Source organism: Hyperolius riggenbachi, chromosome 5, assembly GCF_040937935.1.
Source record: "Hyperolius riggenbachi isolate aHypRig1 chromosome 5, aHypRig1.pri, whole genome shotgun sequence".
Taxonomy (NCBI): Eukaryota; Metazoa; Chordata; class Amphibia; order Anura; family Hyperoliidae; genus Hyperolius; species Hyperolius riggenbachi.
The window spans coordinates 181164248-181191015 of record NC_090650.1 but is presented as its reverse complement, the minus strand read 5'-3'; the positions used below and the strand labels follow the sequence as shown (position 1 = coordinate 181191015).

At 44.9% G+C, this 26768-nt stretch overlaps 1 protein-coding gene across 1 annotated transcript in view; it reads right to left on the bottom strand.

The window, feature by feature from the left end:
* The window catches only part of LOC137519355 (polycystin-1-like protein 1), a 705387-nt gene that overhangs the window by 290369 nt on the left and 388250 nt on the right, over positions 1 to 26768 (bottom strand). Inside the window, exon 8 of the mRNA XM_068238307.1 lies at positions 26363 to 26520. Within this exon, the coding sequence (XP_068094408.1) occupies positions 26363 to 26520 (158 nt within the window). The remainder of the gene's footprint in view (positions 1 to 26362; positions 26521 to 26768) is intronic.

Here is a 26768-nt window from a genome sequence, read left to right as displayed (position 1 = left end):
ATAACGCCTCATGTTCTGAATGAAGACTATATGCCCATGTTTGTTAATCTCCTGACAAGAGGGTCTTTATAAAAGTTACCCTCTGGCGCTCGGTTCCTAACAAGTTAGGCCTCAACTCAAAATAAGATAGCACACGATTCCTAAAGTTCTTAAAATCAGATCTATGCCCAGAAAACTTCTCAGGCACGGATATGCAAAGGTCTGTGACTGGAGGAGATCGCACTGTATCAACAGCCGTTTGAAGTACCTGTACTGTCCCAGACAGTTGGGTGATCTGAGTCTGTCGGGTATTAATCACCCTGATGAGATTGTTCCCCGAGGTGGTCAGGACTTCAACTTGGCTGAGCAGTGCGTCCATAATGTTTGGTCTGCTGTTCTGTAACGATTGGTGTCAGCAAAACAGATTTTCTGATTATTGGTGATCTGCAGTATCACCAATAATACAGATGCTATGCCTGATTATGTGGTGATCTGCAGAATCACCAATAATGCTAGTATAGCCAGACACAGGACAACCAATGTGGAATAGTGTTTGGTGCAACAGTAATGAGTAATAGGAGATCTCCCGATGAGCGGGTGATTCAGACAGTACTGCAGTCAATGATCACCTGAGGAGCAAGTGATTCAGACTGTACTGCAACCAGTGGACACCTGAGGAGCAGGGACCACTGACTGTGCTGCAAGGGTGATCACCTGAGGAGCAGGTGATTAAGACTATACTGAAGCTAGCGGACACCTGAGGAGCAGATGTTACAGACAGTGCTGCAGCTGAGCTTTACCTGAGGAGTAGGTGAAGGCTACTACAGATCGCTCACCAGTGGCTAGGCCCACTGATGAGTTCAGGAAGGTCAGACAAGCAGAGTAGGCAACGCACGGACAGATACAGTACAAAGACAGAAGGCTGATTCAGTGTCAAGTTCAGGCAGAGTTTGGCAACAGGAATCAGATGCGCAGAAGTACAGAATCAATAAGCAGGAGAATAGTCAAAGGAAGCAGAAGGTCATAACAGATAATACAATGCAATTAGTACTTTAAGCTATCAACAGAATCTGGCTAAGTGTGGATCCCCAGCTCCAGCCAGGTCTAGCACACTTTGGGATCTGACTAGGGTCTGAGCGCCGCTAACACGATAGCATTCGCAACAGCAGACACGGAGCAACTGACATATTAGTACTATATATACAGAGATGCCCCGCAGCGCCGCCCCCATCACTCAGCCAATCCAAAGTACCATTAGAGTCAGCTGACTAGGCAGATCAGCTGACTCCCCTTCTATTTGTATAAAGGTCCTGTCGCCTGGCGCGTGCGCGCGTAGCCCTCAATCTATGTGCAATAGAAGGACCAGGCAGAGCAGCTGCATGTAACTTGCCTCTATAGCGGTATCTCCGCTATCTATTACAATTATGGGGCGAATCGAACTTCCGGGAAAGTTCGCCTTCGCGAAGACGGAGAGACCACAATATTAAAATCTCCTCCTAGTAGCCAGGCGTTGACAGAAAGAGAAGCAGCTTTTGCAAACACCTTTTGGAGAAATCTAATCTGATTCTGATGTTACCCAAAATCATAGTTACATAGTTACATAGTTATTTTGGCTGAAAAAAGACATACGTCCATCGAGTTCAACCAGTACAAAGTACAACACCAGCCTGCTCCCTCACATATCCCTGTTGATCCAGAGGAAGGCGAAAAAACCCTTACAAGGCATGCTCCAATTAGCCCCAAAAGGGAAAAATTCCTTCCCAACTCCAGATGGCAATCAGATAAAATCCCTGGATCAACATCATTAGGCATTACCTAGTAATTGTAGCCATGGATGTCTTTCAACGCAAGGAAAGCATCTAAGCCCCCTTTAAATGCAGGTATAGAGTTTACCATAACGACTTCCTGTGGCAATGCATTCCACATCTTAATCACTCTTACTGTAAAGAACCCTTTCCTAAATAAATGGCTAAAACGTTTTTCCTCCATGCGCAGATCATTTAAGTGAGACCTTCCATCCCACGTATCAATTTTGTTGCTCGTCTCTGCACCTGCTCTAAAACTGCAATATCTTTTTTGTAATGTGGTGCCCAGAACTGAATTCCATATTCCAGATGTGGCCTTACTAGAGAGTTAAACAGGAGCAATATTATGCTAGCATCTAGAGTTTTTATTTCCCTTTTAATGCATCCCAAATTTTTTTTAGCTTTAGCTGCAGCTGCTTGGCATGGAGTATGATTATTTAACTTGTTGTCAATGAGTACTCCTAAGTCCTTCTCCAAGTTTGATGTCCCCAACTGTATCCCATTTATTTTGTATGGTGCTAGACCATTAGTATGTCCAAAATGCATGACTTTACATTTGTCAACATTGAATTTCATCTGCCATGTATGTGCCTATATAGCCATCCTATCCAGATCCTGTTACGATATTACACTATCTTCCTGAGAGTTGATGATTCTGCACAATTTTGTATCATCTGCAAAAATAGCAACATTGCTCACTACTGCATCTACTAGCTCATTAATAAATAAATTGAAGAGCACTGGACCCAGAACAGACCCCTGTGGGACCCCACTGCTAACAGTCTCCCATTTTGAGTACGATCCATTGACCACAACTCTTTGTTTTCTGTCCATTAGCCAGTTCCCTATCCATGAACACAGACTCTTCCCCAGTCCTTGCATCCTCAACTTTTGCACCAGACTTTTGTGGGGAACAGTGTCGAAGGCCTTTGCAAAGTCCAAGTATATCACATCTACAGCATTCCCAATATCCATATTAGCATTCACTACCTCATAAAAGCTGAGCATGTTAGTCATACAGGATCTGTCTTTAGTAAAACCATGTTGATGCTGAGAAATAAGATTATTTTCTATTATGAAGTCATGTATAGTATCTCTTAGTAACCCCTCAAATAGTTTGCATACAACTGATGTTAAGCTTACAGGTCTATAATTTCCTGGATCTGATTTTTTGCCCTTCTTAAATAATGGGAAAACGTGGGCTGTACGCCAATCCACTGGGACTCTGCCAGTTGCAAAAGAGTCACAAAAGATAAGATAAAGGGGTTTATCTATAACTGAACTTAATTCCCTTAGGACCCGAGGATGCATGCCATCCGGGCCAGGTGCTTTGTCTATTTTTAATTTATTTAGTCTTGCCTTCACTTCTTCCTGCGTTAAGTATTTAATATTACAGTTAGAAGATTGAGACTCTTCCGCCTCTGTAGTTTGCAACAGTGCTGTTTCTTTTGTGAAGACAGAAGCAAAGAAAGCATTTAATAACTCTGCCTTACCTTGGTCATCCACTATTGAGTTCCCACCCTCATCCTTTAGGAGTCCTATACAGTCAACCTTTCTTTTTTTAGAGTTAATGTACTTGTAAAACTTTTTTGGATTAGATTTGATATCCTTAGCGATTTGTTTTTCAGCTTCAATCTTTGCCTGCCTAATTTCTTTAGTTCTGACCACAATCAGCACCACCTGTTGAAAAAGAAAAACCAATTTACTCACCTACAGTCAGAAGACAACCTGTCCCCACCTCCTCTTGTCCAGGGCCGGATTTGTACTTTTCTCTGCCCAAGGCCCACCACCACCATGCGCCCCCCCCCCCCCTCCTTTCCGACAGTATTTTTTCCAACACTCCCTTGTGTGAGAATCCGCTCAGCTGCCTGCGCAGGCAGGCAGCCTTTTTGACCATTGTTTAGGTTTGCTTGCTGCAGGACTCTGGAAAGGAGACCTTCTGTCAGTTGTGCAGCTTGTGTTGCTGAGGGATTTGCATACATTAGTCATGCAAATCCGTTACCTGCCTTCTTTTGATGACTGGCACTATAAAAGCATTCTGCTCCCAGAATGCTTTGCTGGAAATTTCCCTTCCATGGTCTGTTCCTGATGGACACTGCTGGACAGTGGTGCTCAGCAGAGCTCGAATATTCGAGTAGCTCGAATATTCGAGCTCTTTTCCAGCTATTCGAGCTCGGTATTCGAGCTCCGAATAGCTGTAGCTATTCGAATGGGCTATTCGCGTACACTCAAATAGCCCATTCACTATTCGAGCTATTCGAGCAAACGGCGCTATTCGAGCTCGGTACCGAGCTCGAATAGCGTCATAGCCCAGATTGATGTCCTTAGAGCCAATCAGAGGGCTCCCAGGCCCTCTGACGGCAGCCAATCACAGAGGGGGACCCTGGCCAGCCCCTACCCTATAAATAGCGGCCGCCATGTTACGTTTCTCCGTCCTTGCCTGAGACTTGCATAGAGAGAGAGTTGCTCCTTTGTGCTTTGGCTTAGCAAGAGCTTTATTGTGGTCATTTACCTAGCGTTTTTGCTCACATACACCTCCTATACACACCTATATTGTTGTTAGTTAGTTAGACATTGTATTTTAGTTAGTAGCTTTTGTGTTACATAGAGACAGGCCAGCTGCTGCAGGCTTACAGCTTTAGGCCTCAGGGCCTTGCCTGTGTGGGCAGCTGTCCTCCTGTCCTCTGTTTATTTCTCTCTATTCTATACCAGTATTTCTGCTGTCCTTTACTACTGATTGTATTAGTATTGTAGTTATATACTGTAACTGTACTAGGACACTCACTGTCACTGTTCATAGGCTACTAGCTGCTCCTGCGTGTGTGCACTCACTGTCTGTGTACACACTACACACACTCTATTTCCTTCTGATAACTGATTGCTTATTGTAATTAGTTAGTTGTACTTACTGTTACTACTTACTGTACTAGGAGTCTAGGACACTCAGTCACTGTTCATAGGCTACTAGCTCCTGCGTGTGTGCACTCACTGTCTGTGTACACACACTACACACACTCTATTTCCTTCTGATAACTGATTGCTTATTGTAATTAGTTAGTTGTACTTACTGTTACTACTTACTCTTACTGTACTAGGAGTCTAGGACACTCAGTCACTGTTCATAGGCTACTAGCTCCTGCGTGTGTGCACTCACTGTCTGTGTACACACTACACACACTCTATTTCCTTCTGAAAACTGATTGCTTATTGTAATTAGTTAGTTGTACTTACTGTTACTACTTACTCTTACTGTACTAGGAGTCTAGGACACTCAGTCACTGTTCATAGGCTACTAGCTCCTGCGTGTGTGCACTCACTGTCTGTGTACACACTACACACACTCTATTTCCTTCTGATAACTGATTGCTTATTGTAATTAGTTAGTTGTACTTACTGTTACTACTTACTCTTACTGTACTAGGAGTCTAGGACACTCAGTCACTGTTCATAGGCTACTAGCTCCTGCGTGTGTGCACTCACTGTCTGTGTACACACACTACACACACTCTATTTCCTTCTGATAACTGATTGCTTATTGTAATTAGTTAGTTGTACTTACTGTTACTACTTACTCTTACTGTACTAGGAGTCTAGGACACTCAGTCACTGTTCATAGGCTACTAGCTCCTGCGTGTGTGCACTCACTGTCTGTGTACACACACTACACACACTCTATTTCCTTCTGATAACTGATTGATTATTGTAATTAGTTAGTTGTACTTACTGTTACTACTTACTCTTACTGTACTAGGAGTCTAGGACACTCAGTCACTGTTCATAGGCTACTAGCTCCTGCGTGTGTGCACTCACTGTCTGTGTACACACACTACACACACTCTATTTCCTTCTGATAACTGATTGCTTATTGTAATTAGTTAGTTGTACTTACTGTTACTACTTACTCTTACTGTACTAGGAGTCTAGGACACTCAGTCACTGTTCATAGGCTACTAGCTCCTGCGTGTGTGCACTCACTGTCTGTGTACACACACTACACACACTCTATTTCCTTCTGATAACTGATTGCTTATTGTAATTAGTTAGTTGTACTTACTGACTGTTACTACTTACTTACTTACTGTACTAGGGACACTCACTCAGTCACTGTTCATAGGCTAGCTCCTGCGCGTGTTTGCGCGTGCGTGCACTCACTGTCTGTAGTGTACACACACTAAATTTACTTGTGATTACTACTGATTATTGTAACTGCTAGTTGTACTTCCTGACTGTTACTACTTACTTACTGTACTAGGGACACTCACTCAGTCACCTCACCCACCAACCCACTCCATTAAAGTACCCCACTTTTCACCCGCCCTTTTAAAAAACTTTTGTCTATACGCCCAAAACATCGAAGATGTCTGGAAGTGGCAGCCAGCGCGGTTTGGGCAAGGGGAAGGGCAGCAAGGGAATCAGGAGGAGAGGGAGCAGCATTGTGGCAAGCCGCGGGCGCGGGCGCGCCACCATGCACAGTTCCGCAGCAGCAGCAGCAGCGTCAGTGGCTAACATTCCTCCCATAGCCACTGGCCGTGGACGCCTTGGGCGCCGCCCAGCAGGAGCATCTGCAACTCACGCTGCAGAGACACAGCAGCAGCAGCGTGTAGCACCTGCTCCGATTTTCCTCCAGCCGGGTCGGAAACGTCCCATTGAGGAAAAGCATGCAGACACTGTGGTGCAACTGATGACGGAGGATGAGCAGCCCGCCATCAGCTCTGCATCCGAGGCCTCCACCCTCACCACCACCCCTGTTCGCAGCAGCCGCCCAGCAGGGCCTGGGGAGGAGGCCAGTTCACCGTCAGTTGGCGACCTGTCATTCAGCAGTCTTTTGACCCCAGGCATCATGAGTCAATTACATACATCCAAAACTTCAGCGCTACAAGGTCTCTTAATTCAGGGATCCGCCACCAACACCCCTCACAGTGCAGGCTTACCAGCTTCCTGTAAGACCCAAATTATAAGGTCTAAGCGTGTGTGTAGTCAATATCCCCAACGATCTCTGATTTCCACGTTCTGCAATTCCAAATGCTCCTTCTTGGAAGATGTCCTCCGCATATAAGGGTATAGTATCATAAAGCAAAACAAAGATCTAAGTGCTCTCCGTAATCATTTAAAACAAGCACTTTATTGAATATAAAATGTAAACAAATACTCACATAAGGGCCCTTGTTACAGGGACCCTCAGTAAACACAGCGTATAACAAGTAAATCTGCAGGGTGCCAGTCTCCCCTCTGCCATCCGTTCCGCCCGACCTAGGTTTCGCTCACGCGTCCTCAGGGGCTTCTCAACGGAATGGCAACCCGGGTGAGTGTTAAATACCCTCTCACCTCCATCTTAGACGCCGCCAGCGCATCAAGCCGCGCGTTCAGATCGACGTGACGTAACCTCCGCTACGTCACATCCGGACTTCCGCCGCATGGAACGCACGGAAGGTGAAGTATATCGCTATTCCCCTCGATCATTCGGGGATAAGCTTGGAACGCAAGGAAGGTGTGTATTAAACCTCCTTCCCCATCTACAGCAGGACCACTTCAGGCCCGCTCCAGAAGGCTTCTTAAAGCAGGATAAGCAGAGGTTAAAGTGGCACCCCATTTGAGCACAATTTTCATAATATGACAATTTCACATTAGTCTGTTCAATAAACAACCACAAAAATACAAAATTTATATAAAATATAAAAATAAACTAAAATAAAATCTAAATAAAGAATATAAAATATATTAAAATATAAAATATAAGATACACCTCAGATTCAAGCAATTAAAGGGAAACTCCACTGACTCCATTATATCAAATCCCCCAATTATACACTCTATAGATCCAGCCCATAATAACAGTGCGTTATAAAGATTACACATTACCCTCTGTAGCAACTACCAACTAACAGTCCACTCAATAAATATATTCTGGACAATTATAATTCCATTATTCATCCGTTATAAAGCAGTTTAAATCTAACTCAATATTCAAACCTTTAGGGTCCATACAATCTAACAAATAAATCCATTTGGTTTCTGCCTTGGATATCTCTCTTACTCTATGTGTCCCTCTCCAGTTCCCCAAATTCCTCTCTATCCCACAGAACTTCAGACCTGAGGGATCCTGTTGATGACAAGTTCTAAAATGTTCAGATACCGAGTGTTCTTTAAAGCCACTTTTTATATTATTTATATGCTCCCCAATTCTCTCTTTAAGGGGTCTCTTAGTTCTTCCTACGTAGTACTTTCCACAGGGACAGGTAAGCAAATAAACCACATATTTTGTCTCACAGGTTATAAACTGCTTTATCTCATATTCCTCATTGGAGAAAGTTTGTTGTACCCTAGGAGTAAGAATACATGTTCTACAGGGTAGGCATTTCCTACATTTATAAAAGCCCACCTCCCCAAAGGAGCTCACTCCCTTATATCTAGGTTCCTCTATAGCACTTGAAGTCAAAATATCCTTCAAATTTGGGGCCTTTCTATAAATCATTTCTGGGCGTTCCGGCAATATTCCACTCAGCACTGGGTCCTCTTTCAAGAGGGACCAGTGCTTATTAAATATTTTCCCCAATTTCTTATATTGTTGACTGTATCCTGTTATAAATGGACATATTAATTCTTTTCTCTCTTTAGTATTTTCTCCCAAAATAGTCTCTCTCTCTATTTGTGCTACCTCATTCCAGAGGGTTTCTAATCTGTTTCTGTCATAACCTTTTTTTTCAAATTTTTTTCTCAATATATCAGTTTCTGCATAAAAATCAGTCATTTCACCACAGTTCCTCCTAAGACGCATAAATTGCCCTTTAGAAGGGGAAGGAATATACAATCTGAGCTCCATTACGTTAAATCCGAATCAGATATCCTTGTTAGATCAAGGTTTGAAATTTGCTCCACCTAAGAAATTGGACAAATTTGGAACATTTATTGATATACATAAGTTTACACGAAAATTGAGTTTAAAGAATTTTTTTGCAACCAAAACGAGTCCCTCTGATAATACAGTGGATAGTAGTTTGGAAAGAAGTATTGTTCACAGTGGTTTCAAAAATAAGTCCACTTTTAAGCCCCCACAGAGTAGTAACCACCAAATTGAAGCATTCAAAAAGATGGTGATTAAAGACCTGAGAGAATTGACTATTCCGAGGTCATATAATGACATGTGGATAAAGAAAAGTATTAAAGAGTTTAAAGAAAATAATGAAGTGGTAATAAAAGCAGCTGATAAGGGGGGTGGGATAGTGATTTTAGATAAAAAGGACTATAATCGAGAAATGTTGCGTCTACTTGAAGACGAGAAAACTTATGAGAAACTAAGGGGAGATCCGGGGGTAAGATTTAAGAAAGAACTAGAAAGTTTGATGGATTGGGGTAATAAAGAGGGGATTTTGGATGAGAAAGAAATTAAATATCTTAAACCTTCAATTATCAGGACTCCAGTTATTTATTATTTGCCAAAGGTACATAAAAGTACTACCAACCCCCCAGGGAGACCCATTGTCAGTGGGATAGGCTCAGTCACCTATAGATTAGGCGAATATGTAGATAAATTTTTACAGCCATTAGTAACTACCACAGACTCTTATCTAAAGGACTCAAAACATGTAATTAACATTATAAAAGATTTAAATTTTGATGAACCTCCTTTTCTAGTGACGGCGGATATAACATCTTTATACACAGTGATACCGCATTCAGCGGGCCTAAAAGCAATCGAATATTTTATGCGCAAAAAAGGCGAATTAGAAGAAAAACAGATCCAGTTTGTAATTAGTTGCACCAGATTCGCATTAGATCATAATTACTTCTGGTTTGGGGGTAACTTTTATCTGCAAAAAGTGGGAGTGGCTATGGGGGCAAAATTTGCACCCAGCATGGCTAACTTGTACATGGCTTTGTGGGAGGAAGAACATATATATAGACACGTAGATCAGAATCTAATTATTTGGAAAAGATTCATAGATGACATCATGTTTATGTGGAAGGGGGATGAAGTTTCCCTAAAAAATTTCATTGGAGCCTTGAATGCCACAACCCCAAATCTATTGTTTACTTGTGAATACAATAGAGATAAGGTTCACTTTTTAGATCTAGTGATTAGTAATTCGAATGAGATAATTAAAACCAGCACGTATGTAAAACCTACAGACAGGAATAGTTTTATTCCCGTGACCAGTTGTCATCATCCCAACTGGCTGCGAGGTATCCCGAAAGGGCAATTTATGCGTCTTAGGAGGAACTGTGGTGAAATTACTGATTTTTATGCAGAAACTGATATATTGAGAAAAAAATTTGAAAAAAAAGGTTATGACAGAAACAGATTAGAAACCCTCCGGAATGAGGTAGCACAAATAGAGAGAGAGACTATTTTGGGAGAAAATACTAAAGAGAGAAAAGAATTAATATGTCCATTTATAACAGGATACAGTCAACAATATAAGAAATTGGGGAAAATATTTAATAAGCACTGGTCCCTCTTGAAAGAGGACCCAGTGCTGAGTGGAATATTGCCGGAACGCCCAGAAATGATTTATAGAAAGGCCCCAAATTTGAAGGATATTTTGACTTCAAGTGCTATAGAGGAACCTAGATATAAGGGAGTGAGCTCCTTTGGGGAGGTGGGCTTTTATAAATGTAGGAAATGCCTACCCTGTAGAACATGTATTCTTACTCCTAGGGTACAACAAACTTTCTCCAATGAGGAATATGAGATAAAGCAGTTTATAACCTGTGAGACAAAATATGTGGTTTATTTGCTTACCTGTCCCTGTGGAAAGTACTACGTAGGAAGAACTAAGAGACCCCTTAAAGAGAGAATTGGGGAGCATATAAATAATATAAAAAGTGGCTTTAAAGAACACTCGGTATCTGAACATTTTAGAACTTGTCATCAACAGGATCCCTCAGGTCTGAAGTTCTGTGGGATAGAGAGGAATTTGGGGAACTGGAGAGGGACACATAGAGTAAGAGAGATATCCAAGGCAGAAACCAAATGGATTTATTTGTTAGATTGTATGGACCCTAAAGGTTTGAATATTGAGTTAGATTTAAACTGCTTTATAACGGATGAATAATGGAATTATAATTGTCCAGAATATATTTATTGAGTGGACTGTTAGTTGGTAGTTGCTACAGAGGGTAATGTGTAATCTTTATAACTCACTGTTATTATGGGCTGGATCTATAGAGTGTATAATTGGGGGATTTGATATAATGGAATCAGTGGAGTTTCCCTTTAATTGCTTGAATCTGAGGTGTATCTTATATTTTATATTTTATATTTTATATTTTAATATATTTTATATTCTTTATTTAGATTTTATTTTAGTTTATTTTTATATTTTATATAAATTTTGTATTTTTGTGGTTGTTTATTGAACAGACTAATGTGAAATTGTTATATTGTGAAAATTGTGCTCAAATGGGGTGCCACTTTAACCTCTGCTTATCCTGCTTTAAGAAGCCTTCTGGAGCGGGCCTGAAGTGGTCCTGCTGTAGATGGGGAAGGAGGTTTAATACACACCTTCCTTGCGTTCCAAGCTTATCCCCGAATGATCGAGGGGAATAGCGATATACTTCACCTTCCGTGCGTTCCATGCGGCGGAAGTCCGGATGTGACGTAGCGGAGGTTACGTCACGTCGATCTGAACGCGCGGCTTGATGCGCTGGCGGCGTCTAAGATGGAGGTGAGAGGGTATTTAACACTCACCCGGGTTGCCATTCCGTTGAGAAGCCCCTGAGGACGCGTGAGCGAAACCTAGGTCGGGCGGAACGGATGGCAGAGGGGAGACTGGCACCCTGCAGATTTACTTGTTATACGCTGTGTTTACTGAGGGTCCCTGTAACAAGGGCCCTTATGTGAGTATTTGTTTACATTTTATATTCAATAAAGTGCTTGTTTTAAATGATTACGGAGAGCACTTAGATCTTTGTTTTGCTTTATGATACTATACCCTTATATGCGGAGGACATCTTCCCAGAAGGAGCATTTGGAATTGCAGAACGTGGAAATCAGAGATCGTTGGGGATATTGACTACACACACGCTTAGACCTTATAATTTGGGTCTTACAGGAAGCTGGTAAGCCTGCACTGTGAGGGGTGTTGGTGGCGGATCCCTGAATTAAGAGACCTTGTAGCGCTGAAGTTTTGGATGTATGTCATTATGAAGTCTTTCTGAAGGACTTAACTTCTGGGCAGCTTCTGGGACTTTTGTAGCTCTTTGCGCGGAGATTGTTTTATTTATCATGAGTCAATTGTCTGCTGTTGTTGGCGATTTTGAGGAGGAGATGCTGATGGGCACTTTGGGGGATGAGGGATTGGACAGCAAGACTGTGGCGACAGTCAAGCAGCCCATCCATGCATCAGGAGAGGAGTTTGGGGGGTCCTCATCCCAGCAGGACATGTTTCAGGAGGGGGAGGATGATGATGACCCGGTGACAGACAGAGACTGGGTGCCACCACCTCCAGGGGATGTCGTCCTCAGCAGCTCTGAGGAGGAGGAGGAGGATGCTCTTGTGGGCCTTGCAAGGAGGCGCATCATTGCAAGCATTGGCAGCAGCAGTAGGCAGGTCCCACAGCCTGCTGGTGTCTCAGGCTCAGCAGCAGCAGCAGCAGCATCTGCCAGTACCACCACCAGCCGCACCCAAGCCCCCCCCCCCCCAACCACCACAGGGAGACAGGCAGCAGCGCTTCCATGCCGTAGGGGGATGTTTCTGTCACCAATCTGGCGCTTTTTCACCATGCCCACAGTGTACAGCAAGTACGCCACTTGCAACCACTGTCAGCGGAAGTTGAGCAGAGGTGCAGACCCCTTAAAGTTCTGCACCAGCTCGCTCATCAACCACCTTGCTGCGAAACATTTCCACCAGCATCAGGAGTTCCAGAGGCTGAAGGCATCTGGTGCTGGCAGTGGCACCACACCCATCACTGCACAGCCTTCAGCAGCAGCAGCAACAGCAGCCACCCGCCCTCCTGCTCCTCCAGCAGCACCAGCAGGAGTGCGGAAACGCACTGCTCCTCCCCCCTCTGCAACTCCTGCCGCCGACACTGAGGCCTGTTCTTGCAGCCAGTCCTCAGTGGCCTCCTCCGCTGTGTCTGCTGATTCCCGTGCCAGCAAAAGGCCACGCCAGAGCCTTTTGAGCGAGTCCTTCCAGGGGGTGGTTAGGGCTCTGCCTCCCAGCAGCTGTCGCGTGCGGCAGCTGAACGGCTTGCTGGCACGGGCCATGTGCTCCCAACTCCTGCCGTACACGCTCGTGCAGGAGGGGAGCGACATTCGTGCGCTGCTTGCTTGCGCAGCCCCAGACTGGCAGCTCCCCAGCAGACACTTTTTCTCCCGCAAGGCCATTCCTGCACTGCACCGCTTTGTGATGGCCAATGTGGAGCGAGGGCTGGAGCACGCGGTTGGTGAAAGGGTCCACGTCACCATGGACTCCTGGAGCAGCCGCTTCGGGACAGGCCGCTACCTGTCCTTCACTGTCCACTGGGTCAGCTTGGTGGAAGGGGGTGAGGATGGGAGAGCAGCAGCGGGCACAGCAGCAGCAGCAACACAGTGGGTGGTGCCACCCCGCAGGGTCAGGGGAACTGCAGCAGGTTCCTCCGATCCTCTGCCATCCTCCGGCACACCTGGCCAAACCCCCCGCCTCAGCAGCAGCGTGAAGGCCCGCCACTGCCAAGCGCTGCTGCACTTGGTCAGCCTTGGGAAGACCAAGCTGACGGCAACCCATGTGTTGGCCAAACTCCAGGAGCAGGAGAGGATTTGCTTGACCCCCAGAGGCCTCAGAGTCGGAGAGGTGGTGGCCGACAATGGGGCCAATCTGGTTGCCGCAATAGACAGGGGAAACCTGACCCACATCCCCTGTCTTGCCCACGTGCTGAACCTGGTGGTGCAGAAGTTCTTGCGCACCTACCAGGGGATGGGCGAACTGCTGGAAACGGCAAGGAACGTTGTGCGTCACTTCCGGCGCTCGGCTGCAGCCTGTGCGAGCCTGGAAGACGTGCAAAAGGAGCTGGATCTGCCACGCCATCGGCTGATCCTTGACGTTCCGACTCGCTGGAACTCCACCCTGGCGATGTTGGAGCGTCTGGATGAACAGAAGCGCGCTGTCAAACAGTACCTTGCCCTGGCCACTGTTTCCGCCGCTCAGAGAAGGGACAAGACCAGCAACATCCCGTCCATCGTCCCCGATGATGACTGGAGGCACATGCAGCAGGTGTGCTTAGTGCTGGCTCCCTTTCTGCAGGCCACTAACATGGTGAGCAGGGACCATGCTATGGTCTGCGAGTGGGTGCCCCTGGTTTGTCTGCTGAACAGGACAATCGATGCTTTGCTGGAACAGGGAGCGGCAGCCTTGGACCAGCAGGAGCGGCAAGCAGCTGCACAGTCCACCTCTGAGGGGGAGGAGGAGGAGGACTTGGTGGAGGTCCCTGACCTTGCTGCTGATGAGGGGGATCAGCACAGTGCAGCTGAGTTGGTGCGGGGGTGGAGAGAGGATGAGGCTGACGAGGCAGAGGAGGAGGATGAGGACAGCAGCACTGCCGTCGATGTGCCAGCAGACGTGGCCCGCCTCTTCCCAATGGCAGCGCACATGCTGACGTGCCTGCGCAGAGACCCCAGGGTGATCCAGATGAAGCAGAGGGAGGACATCTGGATCAGCATGATGTTGGACCCACGCCTCAAGGGGAAGTTGAGCCAGTTCCTGCCGCCTGCAGGAGGAGACCCAGCGCAACAAATAAGGAGCTTGCAGCAGGCCCTTGTTGAGCGCTTGGAGGAAGCCTTCCCCCAGCCTTCCACCCCCACTGTCCAGCAGCCAGCACAGAGGCAGCAGCAGGTGCCTGCATCCAGCAGCAAGCGCCCCACAGACCTGCTGTCTCTCAGCCACGAGCTCTACAGGACTGTAGAGGCTCCGGCAGCAGTGACTAGAGAGGAGGTGCATGCAGCAGCATCCTCCACCGGTCACAGCCAGCGCCTGACCCGCATGGTGGCTGACTACATGGGGTCCTACAGCGGGCTTGACAGCGATGCCCCTGTTGATCCCATGGAGTATTGGGTCAAGCGCCTGGAGATCTGGAGCGAGCTGGCGCAGTACGCCCTGGAAGTGCTGTCCTGCCCCCCTTCCAGCGTGCTGTCCGAGCGCTGCTTCAGTGCAGCTGGTGGTGTGGTCACCGAGAAACGCTCACGTCTGTCTCACAAGTCTGTGGACAGACTGACGTTTCTCAAGATGAACCAGGCGTGGGTGGAAGGCGAGTTCCTGGCCCCTGTTGTCGGCGAGAGGGGGACATGAACTGGCTAAGAACCATCGTTAATGTGCCTTACCACCCTTTACCACCTCCTGGCTCCTGCTCACTAAGCCAGCCTGGTTCACTTTGACTATTACGTCGCCTGCAGCCACACATTTTACACCCACAGTGGGCTGCTGTGTACTGCCCTTCTGCTGTCTGTCTGTGTTTCCCACTGCCAGGGTACACAGATTTACCTTCTGCTGCCACTCTGCCACCAGCCACGTCAAACAATAGCTATATATCTGTGAAATTTGTTTTACAAACAAAACCAAAAAACCATAAAAAAAAAAAAAAAGGTTTAATTTTTCTGAGGTGCCCGGGTTGAAAACTGTGTTGTCCCAGTTGTGTATTGGACACGATGTGGGCTGCACGACCGCTGTCTGGGACCTCCTGTTGTGTTCATTTACGGCCTGGTATCACCGCTAGGTACCAGGGCTATTATGTCACGCTGCCTGCCTGCTGCCACACTCACACTACTCCTCCATTCCTCCTGCTGATGCTGCTGTCTGTCTGTGTTTACCAACGCCAGGGTACACAGATTTACCTTCTGCTGCCACTCTGCCACCAGCTATTACGTCATACAATAGCTGCTCACATTACTCCTCCATTCCTCCTGCTGCTGCTGCTGCTGTCTGTCTGTCTGTGTTTCCCAACGCCAGGGTACACAGATTTACCTTCTGCTGCCACTCTGCCACCAGCTATTACGTCAAAAAATAGCTATATCTGTCTGTGTAATTTGTTGTAAAAACAAAACTTCAAAACCATAAAAAAAAAAAAAAGGTTTAATTTTTCTGAGGTGCCCGGGTTGAAAACTGTGTTGTCCCAGTTGTGTATTGGACACAATGTGGGCTGCACGACCGCTGTCTGGGACCTCCTGCCTGCTGTGTTTATTTACAGCCCTGGTATCACCGCTAGGTACCAGGGCTATTATGTCACGCTGCCTGCCTCATTGACTGCCTGCTGCCACACACTCATCCTCCTCCTCCTGCTGCTGAATTTACCTCCTGCTGTCTGTGTGTTTCCACTGCCAGGTAGCACATACAATGGCGCTTCCAACATGCGTGCGCCACCAGCTATTTGTTACGCTCAAAAATAGCTGCATTTCTTTAAAAAAAAAATTTGAAAAGAGAAATAAGTGAAGAAGACGACGATATAGAAGAAGATGAAGAAGATGAAGAAGAAGAAGATGAAGAAGATGAAGAAGAAGAAGAAGAAGAAGAAGAAGAAGAAGAAGAAGATGAAGAAGAAGAAGATGAAGAAGAAGATGAAGAAGAAGAAGATGAAGAAGAAGAAGATGAAGAAGAAGAAGATGAAGAAGAAGAAGAAGAAGAAGAAGAAGAAGATGATGAAGAAGAAGAAGATGATGAAGAAGATGATGAAGAAGATGATGATGATGAAGAAGAAGAAGAAGATGATGAAGAAGAAGAAGAAGATGATGAAGAAGATGATGAAGATGATGAAGAAGATGATGAAGAAGATGATGAAGATGATGAAGAAGATGATGAAGATGATGAAGATGATGAAGAAGATGATGAAGATGATGAAGATGATGAAGAAGATGATGATGAAGAAGATGATGAAGAAGATGATGAAGATGATGAAGAAGATGATGAAGAAGATGATGAAGATGATGAAGAAGATGATGAAGATGAAGAAGATGATGAAGAAGATGATGAAGATGATGAAGAAGATGATGAAGATGATGAAGATGATGAAGATGATGAAGAAGATGATGAAGAAGAAGATGATGAAGAAGAAGAAGAAGAAGATGATGAAGAAGAAGAAGATGATGAAGAAGATGATGAAGATGATGAAGAAGATGATGAAGAAGAAGAAGATGATGAAGAAGATGATGAAGATGATGAAGAAGATGATGAAGAAGATGATGAAGATGATGAAGAAGATGATGAAGATGATGAAGATGATGAAGAAGATGATGAAGACGATGAAGACGATGAAGAAGATGATGAAGATGATGATGAAGAAGAAGAAGATGATGATGAAGATGATGAAGAAGATGATGAAGATGATGAAGAAGATGATGAAGATGATGAAGAAGATGATGAAGATGATGAAGAAGATGAAGAAGATGATGAAGAAGATGATGAAGATGATGAAGAAGATGATGAAGATGATGAAGAAGATGATGATGAAGAAGAAGAAGAAGATGATGAAGAAGATGATGAAGAAGATGATGAAGATGATGAAGAAGATGATGAAGATGATGAAGAAGAAGAAGAAGAAGATGAAGATGATGAAGAAGATGATGAAGATGATGAAGAAGATGATGAAGATGATGAAGAAGATGATGAAGATGATGAAGAAGATGAAGAAGATGATGAAGATGATGAAGATGATGAAGATGATGAAGAAGATGATGAAGATGATGAAGAAGATGATGATGAAGATGATGAAGATGATGAAGATGATGAAGAAGATGATGAAGAAGAAGATGATGAAGAAGAAGAAGAAGATGATGAAGAAGAAGAAGAAGATGATGAAGAAGATGATGAAGATGATGAAGAAGATGATGAAGAAGATGATGAAGATGATGAAGAAGATGATGAAGATGATGAAGATGATGAAGAAGATGATGAAGATGATGAAGATGATGAAGAAGATGATGAAGATGATGAAGAAGAAGAAGAAGATGATGATGAAGATGATGAAGAAGATGATGAAGATGATGAAGAAGATGATGAAGATGATGAAGAAGATGATGAAGATGATGAAGAAGAAGAAGAAGATGATGAAGAAGATGATGAAGATGATGAAGAAGATGATGAAGATGATGAAGAAGATGATGAAGATGATGAAGATGATGAAGAAGATGATGAAGATGATGAAGAAGAAGAAGAAGAAGATGATGATGAAGATGATGAAGATGATGAAGAAGAAGAAGAAGAAGATGATGAAGATGATGAAGAAGATGATGAAGATGATGAAGATGATGATGAAGATGATGAAGAAGATGATGAAGAAGATGATGAAGAAGATGAAGAAGATGATGAAGAAGATGATGAAGAAGATGATGAAGAAGATGATGAAGAAGATGATGAAGAAGATGAAGAAGATGATGAAGAAGATGAAGAAGAAGAAGAAGAAGAAGAAGAAGAAGAAGAAGAAGAAGAAGAAGAAGAAGAAGAAGAAGAAGAAGAAGAAGAAGAAGAAGAAGAAGAAGAAGAAGAAGAAGAAGAAGAAGAAGAAGAAGAAGAAGATATAGAAGAAGAAGAAGAAGAAGATATAGAAGAAGAAGAAGAAGAAGAAGAAGATATAGAAGAAGAAGAAGAAGAAGAAGAAGAAGAAGAAGAAGAAGAAGAAGAAGATATAGAAGAAGAAGAAGAAGAAGAAGAAGAAGAAGAAGAAGAAGAAGATATAGAAGAAGAAGAAGAAGAAGAAGAAGAAGATATAGAAGAAGAAGAAGAAGAAGAAGAAGAAGAAGAAGAAGAAGAAGAAGAAGAAGAAGAAGAAGAAGATATAGAAGAAGAAGAAGAAGAAGAAGATATAGAAGAAGAAGAAGATATAGAAGAAGAAGAAGATATAGAAGAAGAAGAAGAAGAAGAAGAAGAAGAAGAAGAAGAAGAAGAAGAAGAAGAAGAAGAAGAAGAAGAAGAAGAAGAAGAAGAAGAAGAAGAAGAAGAAGAAGAAGAAGAAGAAGAAGAAGAAGAAGAAGAAGAAGAAGAAGAAGAAGAAGAAGAAGAAGAAGAAGAAGAAGATGATGATGATGATGATGATGATGATGATGATGAAGAAGGAGAAGAAGATGATGATGAAGAAGGAGAAGAAGATGAAGATGAAGAAGATGAAGAAGAAGAAGATGAAGATGATGAAGAAGAAGAAGAAGAAGATGAAGAAGATGAAGATGATGATGATGAAGAAGAAGATGAAGAAGAAGATGAAGAAGATGAAGAAGAAGATGAAGAAGATGAAGAAGAAGAAGAAGAAGATGAAGATGAAGAAGATGAAGAAGATGAAGAAGATGAAGAAGATGATGAAGAAGATGAAGAAGATGAAGAAGATGAAGAAGATGAAGATGAAGAAGATGAAGAAGAAGATGAAGAAGATGAAGAAGATGAAGAAGATGAAGAAGAAGATGAAGAAGATGAAGAAGAAGATGAAGAAAAAGAAGATGAAGAAGAAGAAGATGATGATGAAGAAGAAGAAGAAGACAATATAAAAGAAGAAGAAGATATAGAAGAAGATATAGAAGAAGAAGATATAGAAGAAGAAGATATAGAAGAAGAAGAAGAAGAAGAAGAAGATATAGAAGATAAAGAAGAAGAAGAAGAAGTATATACAGTACTGAACAAATTTCTGGACACAACTTCTCTTTTCAACTTTTTTTTTTTAAAGGAACATCCCCACATAATCACTTGCTGTTGTTACTTGGAAAAAAAGAGGTTTCTTGCATCATTCACCCTCAAAACAAGTGTTGGAAGCTATTTAAGGCCATTTCGAATAGTCAGCTCGAATAATGAGCTCGAATACCGACTCGAATAGTGAGCTCGAATTCCGAGGTCGAATCGAATAGTAAAAATTATTCGACTCGAATATTCGACTGATCTCGAATAATTTACTATTCGAATTCGACCTAACTCGAATTTTGAAAAGGGGTATTTGAGCACCACTGCTGCTGGAGTGTCAGCCATTGCTATCTAGTATAGTTAATTCCTGGGGGTTGCTTTAGGCTCCCCTTCTAGTCCAGTCAGGTTGTATTATCTTTTTTGCCTGTTCCGTCTGTCTTGTGTTTGGATCGTACAAGCCCTAGCGTTAGCGGCTGTGGATCCTTCTGATTGAGTCTGGAGTGTAGGTTGGAACAGCGGTTGTTTCTGCCTACCTCATCTGTTCTGTCTGCCGTGTGTTTGGATCGCACTCGCCCTAGCGCTAGTGCTGGGGATCCTTCTGTTCTGCCTCCTGGGATCGCGCTAGCCACTTTTCGCTAGCGCTGGGGATCCTTCTGTTCTGTCTTCTGGGATCGCGCTAGCCACTTTTCGCTAGCGCTGGGGAGCCTTCTGTCGCTTGTCCCGGTTTTCGTGTGTCTGTCTTGTCTGCTGCGCTTGCTGGAGGCTCGGTGAGGTAACCGTTAAGCAAGCGCTGGCGTCCTCTGTTTCATGTTTGTCTGTTGATGGTTAGTTAGGCGTGCTTGTCTCTATTGTGCTTATCACGTGGAGACCGCGCATAACCGCGTGCACTGTTGCAAAAGAGTGCGGTGTTCGCGGTTAGCTAGCGTTTGTTATTTTCCGTATTTCCTTATTGTATTATTTGCTGTGCCTTTGCTACTCTCGTGCTCCGCCTTGCTGTACCTTGTGTCACGTCTGGCGATCGCACCTCTTGCGATCGCGTTCCTGCTTCTTATCTGCTGTGGTGTGTGCACAGTCGCGGGTTGGCGACTAATTTTATGCACACACACACAATCTGTCTCTGTGCTCACTCTCAATCGCTTCTCTTGCGATTGCGTTTCTTCCCTTCGTACAATTCCTGTCTGGCGTGAGTGGTAGGGCAGAGGAGCTGTTCCTCTGCACTCCACATCTCCACCTGCCGACAGGAATTTCCCTCTGCAGGTGCATAGCACCTAGCCTGGGTGTCCTCAATTATACGCTTGTGGAGGAAATCCGCCGCGTCAGCGCACGTCTGGTGCGCTGACCACGGAGACGATTCCGCAATCGTTACACCTTGCCAACACTTTTTAACTTTCAAATAAACGGCAACATTTTGCTTAACCCAGCTAAGGGTTGAGCGTTCTGATTGGGACCTCTGTTCTGCATGCTTTGAGACAGAACTCAAATTTTAACTGATGTGCACCGTGTGGCAGGAGGGATTAACTCACCCTTGTAGCCACCTCTGTGCACCACCTTCCACACTGAATTTCAGCTTTCCAGCTATTTCCTCCTTCACAGCCAGAAGGAGGAAGTAGATTGAGAGCAGACATGGAACGCAGAGGGCAGTACACAGAGGCAGCGACAAAGGGGATTTACCGACCTGCTGCAATGTGCATCAGGTTTAATTTGACTTCTGTACAGAAGCATTCAGAACAAAGGTCCCAATCGGAGCCTATTCATCCCTACACCCAACAAGACAGCACCTCCTTCAGTTACTGTGATTTTAAAGTAAACCTGAGAGGGAAGAACAAGTTCGATTTTACTTACCTGAGGCTTCTTTCAGCACCCCCTAGCCTTACAGGTCTCTTGGTTCCCGCCGGGTCCGTTTAATTGTGTCGCTATCCCCCTCTGCGGGCTACTGAGTATGCACAGCCCTGACCATGCACTTCCTTGATCATGCTCCCATGACTGGGAGCATTCTACTCATGCACAGAATGCTTCCAGTCAAGGGAGCACAATTGAGGAGGCGCACAGCCTGGGCTGTGCATGTGCAATAGCCCATGACTGGTGTAGCGGGCAAGCTTTTGGAGGGAGAGTGGCACGATGTAACCAGGAGGAAACCAATAGACCTGTATGGCTATGAGGGTCTGGAAGAAGCCCCAGGTAAGTAAAATAGAACTTTTTTCCCTGCCTCAGGTACACTTTAGAGCAAACCTGAGATAAAGGAAGTATAAGGATTTATACTTACCTGGAGCTTCCTCCAGCCCCCAGTAGTCCATCTGTTTGAGTGGCATCCTCCTGATACCCTCAGTTCTACTGCATTAGAGTCTGTGATCAAGCCCAGTTGAAGTCCAGTGCCTGGGAGTGTCCTGAGCAAGCACAGTTACAGTCTTTGCGAACTGTGCATGTGCCGAATGCTTCTCGCTATGATACCACGATTGGAGATGACCAGGACCGCACATACACAGGCAGAATTAGGCTGGATCCACACTATAATCGCTTTTCGGAGCGCTTGTGATTGCTGAGCACTTTGAGTGCTTTTTAAAAATCGCTCCCATACACTGCGTACCCTGCGATTTTTACTGCGATTTTAATGAAAGAGAATGGGACCGATTTTTGAAAAGCACTCTGAAAGCGCTAAGCAATCACAAGTGCTCAGAAAAGCACTTATAGTGTGGATCCAGCCTTAGAGCATTTTGGGGGCCATTCAGGCCGACTGGCGGCTGCAGCAAAAACTTACAGTCAATTCTGTAGTCACAGATCTGGAGCCACTGCCAGCCAGCCAGCCAGGGATGTGCGCAGCAAATAATCAGCTAGGGGGTCTTTGCCGAGCGCATGCGCACTGAGGTTCTCATATCCATCAGCCCCAGCGGCACTGCGAGACCTCCCCTAGACTCCTGGCCAGCGCTGTGCTGTTTAAATCTGTGACGTCACGTGACATCACTGATTGACAGCGGGGGGCGCCCTATTGAAAGAGCCTCTCCCTCGCTCTCTCACAGCCGCAAGTTGGAGCTGCCTGGGACTCCAGAGCGAAAGTCTGCCTGTACTGGCCGGCGGCTGGTGACTGCCAGATGCAGGCAGGCTAGCTCGAGTCCAGGGCAGGGGCCAGGGCGCACCACCATCGGCAGTTCGGCACTCGGAGACGGAGTCCGATCTGCTCAGGCCTCCTGTGGGATCCCGCCTCCCGTGCGTCCATGTTGCCAGGCAACCGCAGTCGCCTTCACCCGCCTTGCCTCTGCTCACACATCACACACAGAGCAGAAAGGCAAGCGGGGCGGGCGGCTGCGGACACACACTAGTCTAGCGGGGCAGCGGGCGGCTCAGTAGTGACAGGCTGACACAGCGCGTATGGAGGGTGACAGGTCACAGGTGCGTGCTGCAGTCAGTTAACCTGTGTCACCCGCGGCCGCCCCATGGAATGTAGCATATTAATTCGCCCTAGTCCTGTGCCTTGGGGGCCTTTCCCCAAATCCGGCCCTGCTCTTGTCCCGACCTCCTTGTGGTGCGCAGCTCCCACGATCCTCTTCCTTACCGATGTCACGTGACTTCCAGCCTGCATTACCCCACGCTGAGAGCAGGGCTACGGGAAAATGGCCGCCCGAAGCCCTGCACTGCAGACTCGAAGTCTGCAGAGCAGGGCTTTTGGAAGCCATCTTACTGTAGCCCTGCTCTGCTGCTTCGGGCTGCCGCTGTGAACTGACTCGGCGTCTCTTAGACGTCTGAAGTCAGTTCACGCCAGGGGGTGCTTTGGGGGTGCTTGGAAAATTCTAGGGGGTGCTTGAGCACCTAAAGCACCCCCCCTGGCGCCGCCTCTGAGCATAGATGTAGCGCTATCGCAGCTGTGCCCTTGTTTGCTGACACACTGTATTAAATCAATGCATTTCTTCCCTCTCTATTTGTGTGATTTACCTTTCTAAAGCATAGCTCTCTTTGTGGGTGACACTGCATAGGTACAGCCCACAGACAGTTGCTGCCTGCTTGGTATTTGTAGTCCCACTGTCTGACAGCACACTGCAGGCCACTTGACTGCCTTCTCTGCCACCACCAACAGGGTCCAGGACTCTAGGTGGATTCCTGAATTTTTATATCCCTAATTTACATTCTGACATTTATTAAATGGTGACATTTTTACTGTTGGGAGGTGATGTAGCTGCTGCATGCTTTTTTGGCAGTTGGAAACAGCTGTGAACAGCTATTTCCCACAATGCAGCAAGGTTCACAGACAGGAAACTGCCAGGAGTACGTACTCAGAGTTTCTTGTAGGAGGGGTTTCACCATAACATCAGTCATACAGCGTCCCCTGATGGTCTGTTTGTGAAAAGGAATAGATTTCTCATGTAAAAGGGGTATCAGCTACTGATTGGGATAAAGTTAATTTCTTGGTCGGAGTTTCTCTTTAAGGAGAAGATGTAAAAGAATCTCCTAGGAGATAACGCCTAGACCCTGGGCCCTGTGCAATTAACTTTTTCTCCTGACTTTTTTTTGTGATATTTTCGCAATTTATCAATTAGTGGTTAGCGCTCTTGCCTTGCAGCGCTAGGTCCCCAGTTCGAGTCCCAGCCAGGTCAACATCTGCAAGGAGTTTGTATGTTCTCCCCGTGTCTGCATGGGTTTCTTCCGGGCACTACATACATACAGATAAGTTAATTGGCTTCCCCCTAAATTGACCCTAGACTACGATACATACACTACACAATACATACATACATAGACACATGACTATGGTAGGGATTAGATTGTGAGCTCCTCCTAAGGACAGTTCGTAACAAGACAATATACTCTGTAAAGCACTGTGGAAGATGTCAGCGCTATATAAATACTAAATAATAATAGTTAAATGCCTTTTTAACCCCCAGCATCAAAGACAATACTCAAAATAATTGAAATATTAATTTTTACCTACTTCTTATTCTTATTACAAAGCAATGAAACATTATTTTAAAGAGATGATGAAAAATGATCTCCTTTAAGAATACGCTGGAGAATAAGTTAATTGCATATGGGCTCTGACCCCTAGTCGCTCCATATCTAAGCCTAATTATGAGCTATGATTAAGGAGCCATGTGTTTGCTCCGATACACGTGAGCTGTTTCTGCGGTTTGTCCACTAATGCCACACTAAAACTTGGACCTTTAACCTACAGACGGTGCAGCGGGATTCTTCTTTTGATATTTCTAAGCCTAATTATGTCAAAAGATGGGGAAAAACTAAGGTTGACATTTAAAATGGAAGATTTACAATATATTTGGTCCAGTACCTTAACCTCACTGGCGATAAGCCCGAGCTACGTTCGGGCTAGCTGCCGCAGGGGATCGCATTGCCCCAGGAGGATTTTTTAAAATAAAACTTGTGCAATAGGCTTCAGCTAGCATTTCGCTAGCTAATTATGTCCCCCAAGTTCCTCCAGTCCCAACCGATCGCCCCCGATCACCGCCGTAATACGTACCTCACAGGGATCCCGCGAGTGCGCAGCCTCCCAATCAGTTCCAGGCTTCGCTATGGGGAAGATCAGGACTGCGCATGATGTCGATGACGTCATGACGTCATGTCCGAATCGTCGCTATAGCAACAGTGAAGCTGGATCGTGAAGCTGCGGCTCTCGCGGGATCGCGGAGGGGTAATTATTACCGGTGCGATCGGGGGGTTTAGTTGTTTGCCGGGGGGCTTGGGGGACATAATTAGCTAGCGAAGTTCTAGCTTAGGCAAATCCTCCTGCGGATGCAGCCTGTAGAATTGCGTACCACCAGGGAGGTTAAGGGATCCATAATAATCTAGTCATACCCAGAGTCCACTTGAAAAATTTGGTCCCAGAGTCTTCTGTCATGCTGCTCCTACGTTTTGTAACTCCTTACCTCAGCAGATCAGGACAGCTCCTTCCCTGGACATGTTTATATCCAGACTGAAAACCCACCTGTTCAGTTTGGCATAGCCAGGTCTATAGGTATCCCCAGTTTAGTTAGCCAGGTCTATAGGTGTCCTCAGTATAGGTAGCCAGGTCGATAGGTGTCCCCAGTTTAGTTAGCCACATCTATAGGTGTCCCCCAGTTTACATAGTCAGGTGTATAGGTGTCCCCAGTTTAGGTAGCCAGGTTTATAGGTGTCCCCAGTATAAGTAGTCAGGTCTATAGATGTCCCCAGTTTAGTTAGCCAGGTCTATAGGTGCCCCCAGTTTAGTGAGGTCTATAGGTGCCTTCAGTTTAGCCAGGTCTATAGGTGTCCCCAGACTAGGTAGCCTGGAAGGAGGAGCAGCGGCAGGCACAGAGCAGCCGGGAGGGGGGCAGTCTCCCCACCTCCAAGCTAGAATGTGCAGTGGCAGCGAGCGGGCAACAACTTACAACTTACTACTTCCTGCATGATCCCGCTCTGCCTGCCGCTGCTCTGGTCTGGTCCTCTCTGCTGTCCAATCACGCTCTCACAGGAAGCACAGTGAGAACATGATTGGACAGCAGAGAAGACCAGAGCAGCGGCAGGCAGAGCGGGATATGTGTGTCAAGAGGGTAAATTACCGTTATTTTTTAATTCATGGGCTTGTAATTAGTGATGGACGCAAAACTGAAAAATGCACCTTTATCTCCATATAAAACATTGGCGCCATATATTGTGCTAGGGAAATATTTTAAATGTTGCAATAACCGGGACAAATGGGCAAATACAATTTGTGGAATTTATCCACAGTAGAATGTTTATCCAAACTAGAATGTCAGTAAACTGAGAAATAATTATTTTTTTCCATTTTGTTCTTATTCCCATTAAAATGCATTTAGAATAAAATAATTCTTAGCATAAAGTACGGTACCTCCCAAATAAATCCTAATTGATGATGAAAAAACAAGATATACATAATTGTGTTGTGATGAGTAGTGATTAAGTTATTGGCAAAAGAAATTGCTCTGGTTCTAAAGGGAAAAAAACCCCTCAGTGGTCAAGACATTGGTATAATTATGCTTTTCAATACGTCAGTCTTACACATTTGAATAAAACTGCACCTAGTATTTCTTACCTTATCAAAAGTAAGACCGGGAAGGCTCTGGACTGGGGCTTACGAAATGTAACCATTATCCTTAATGCAGAATGTTTACCATCAGTAGTCGTGTTGAAATAGTGAAAATGTATTTTGCTCCGAAATAAGGAAAAGATAGTTCTGTTCTTCCTAGTACTCTAAAATACATGTTTCAAAAGGATTAACACAGATCACATATCTTTTACTTACACCATTTACAGTAGATTTTTCACAAATGATATACTTTAGATTGTAAGCTCGCAAGGGCAGGGCTCCCTCACCTTTTTGTGCCCTGGATTTTGTTACACATTTTATTCATATTACTTTTGTCACTGTAATAACCAATTATGTATTTTGCACCAATGCTGTATTTTGTATATTGTTGCATACCATTGTCTATATTATT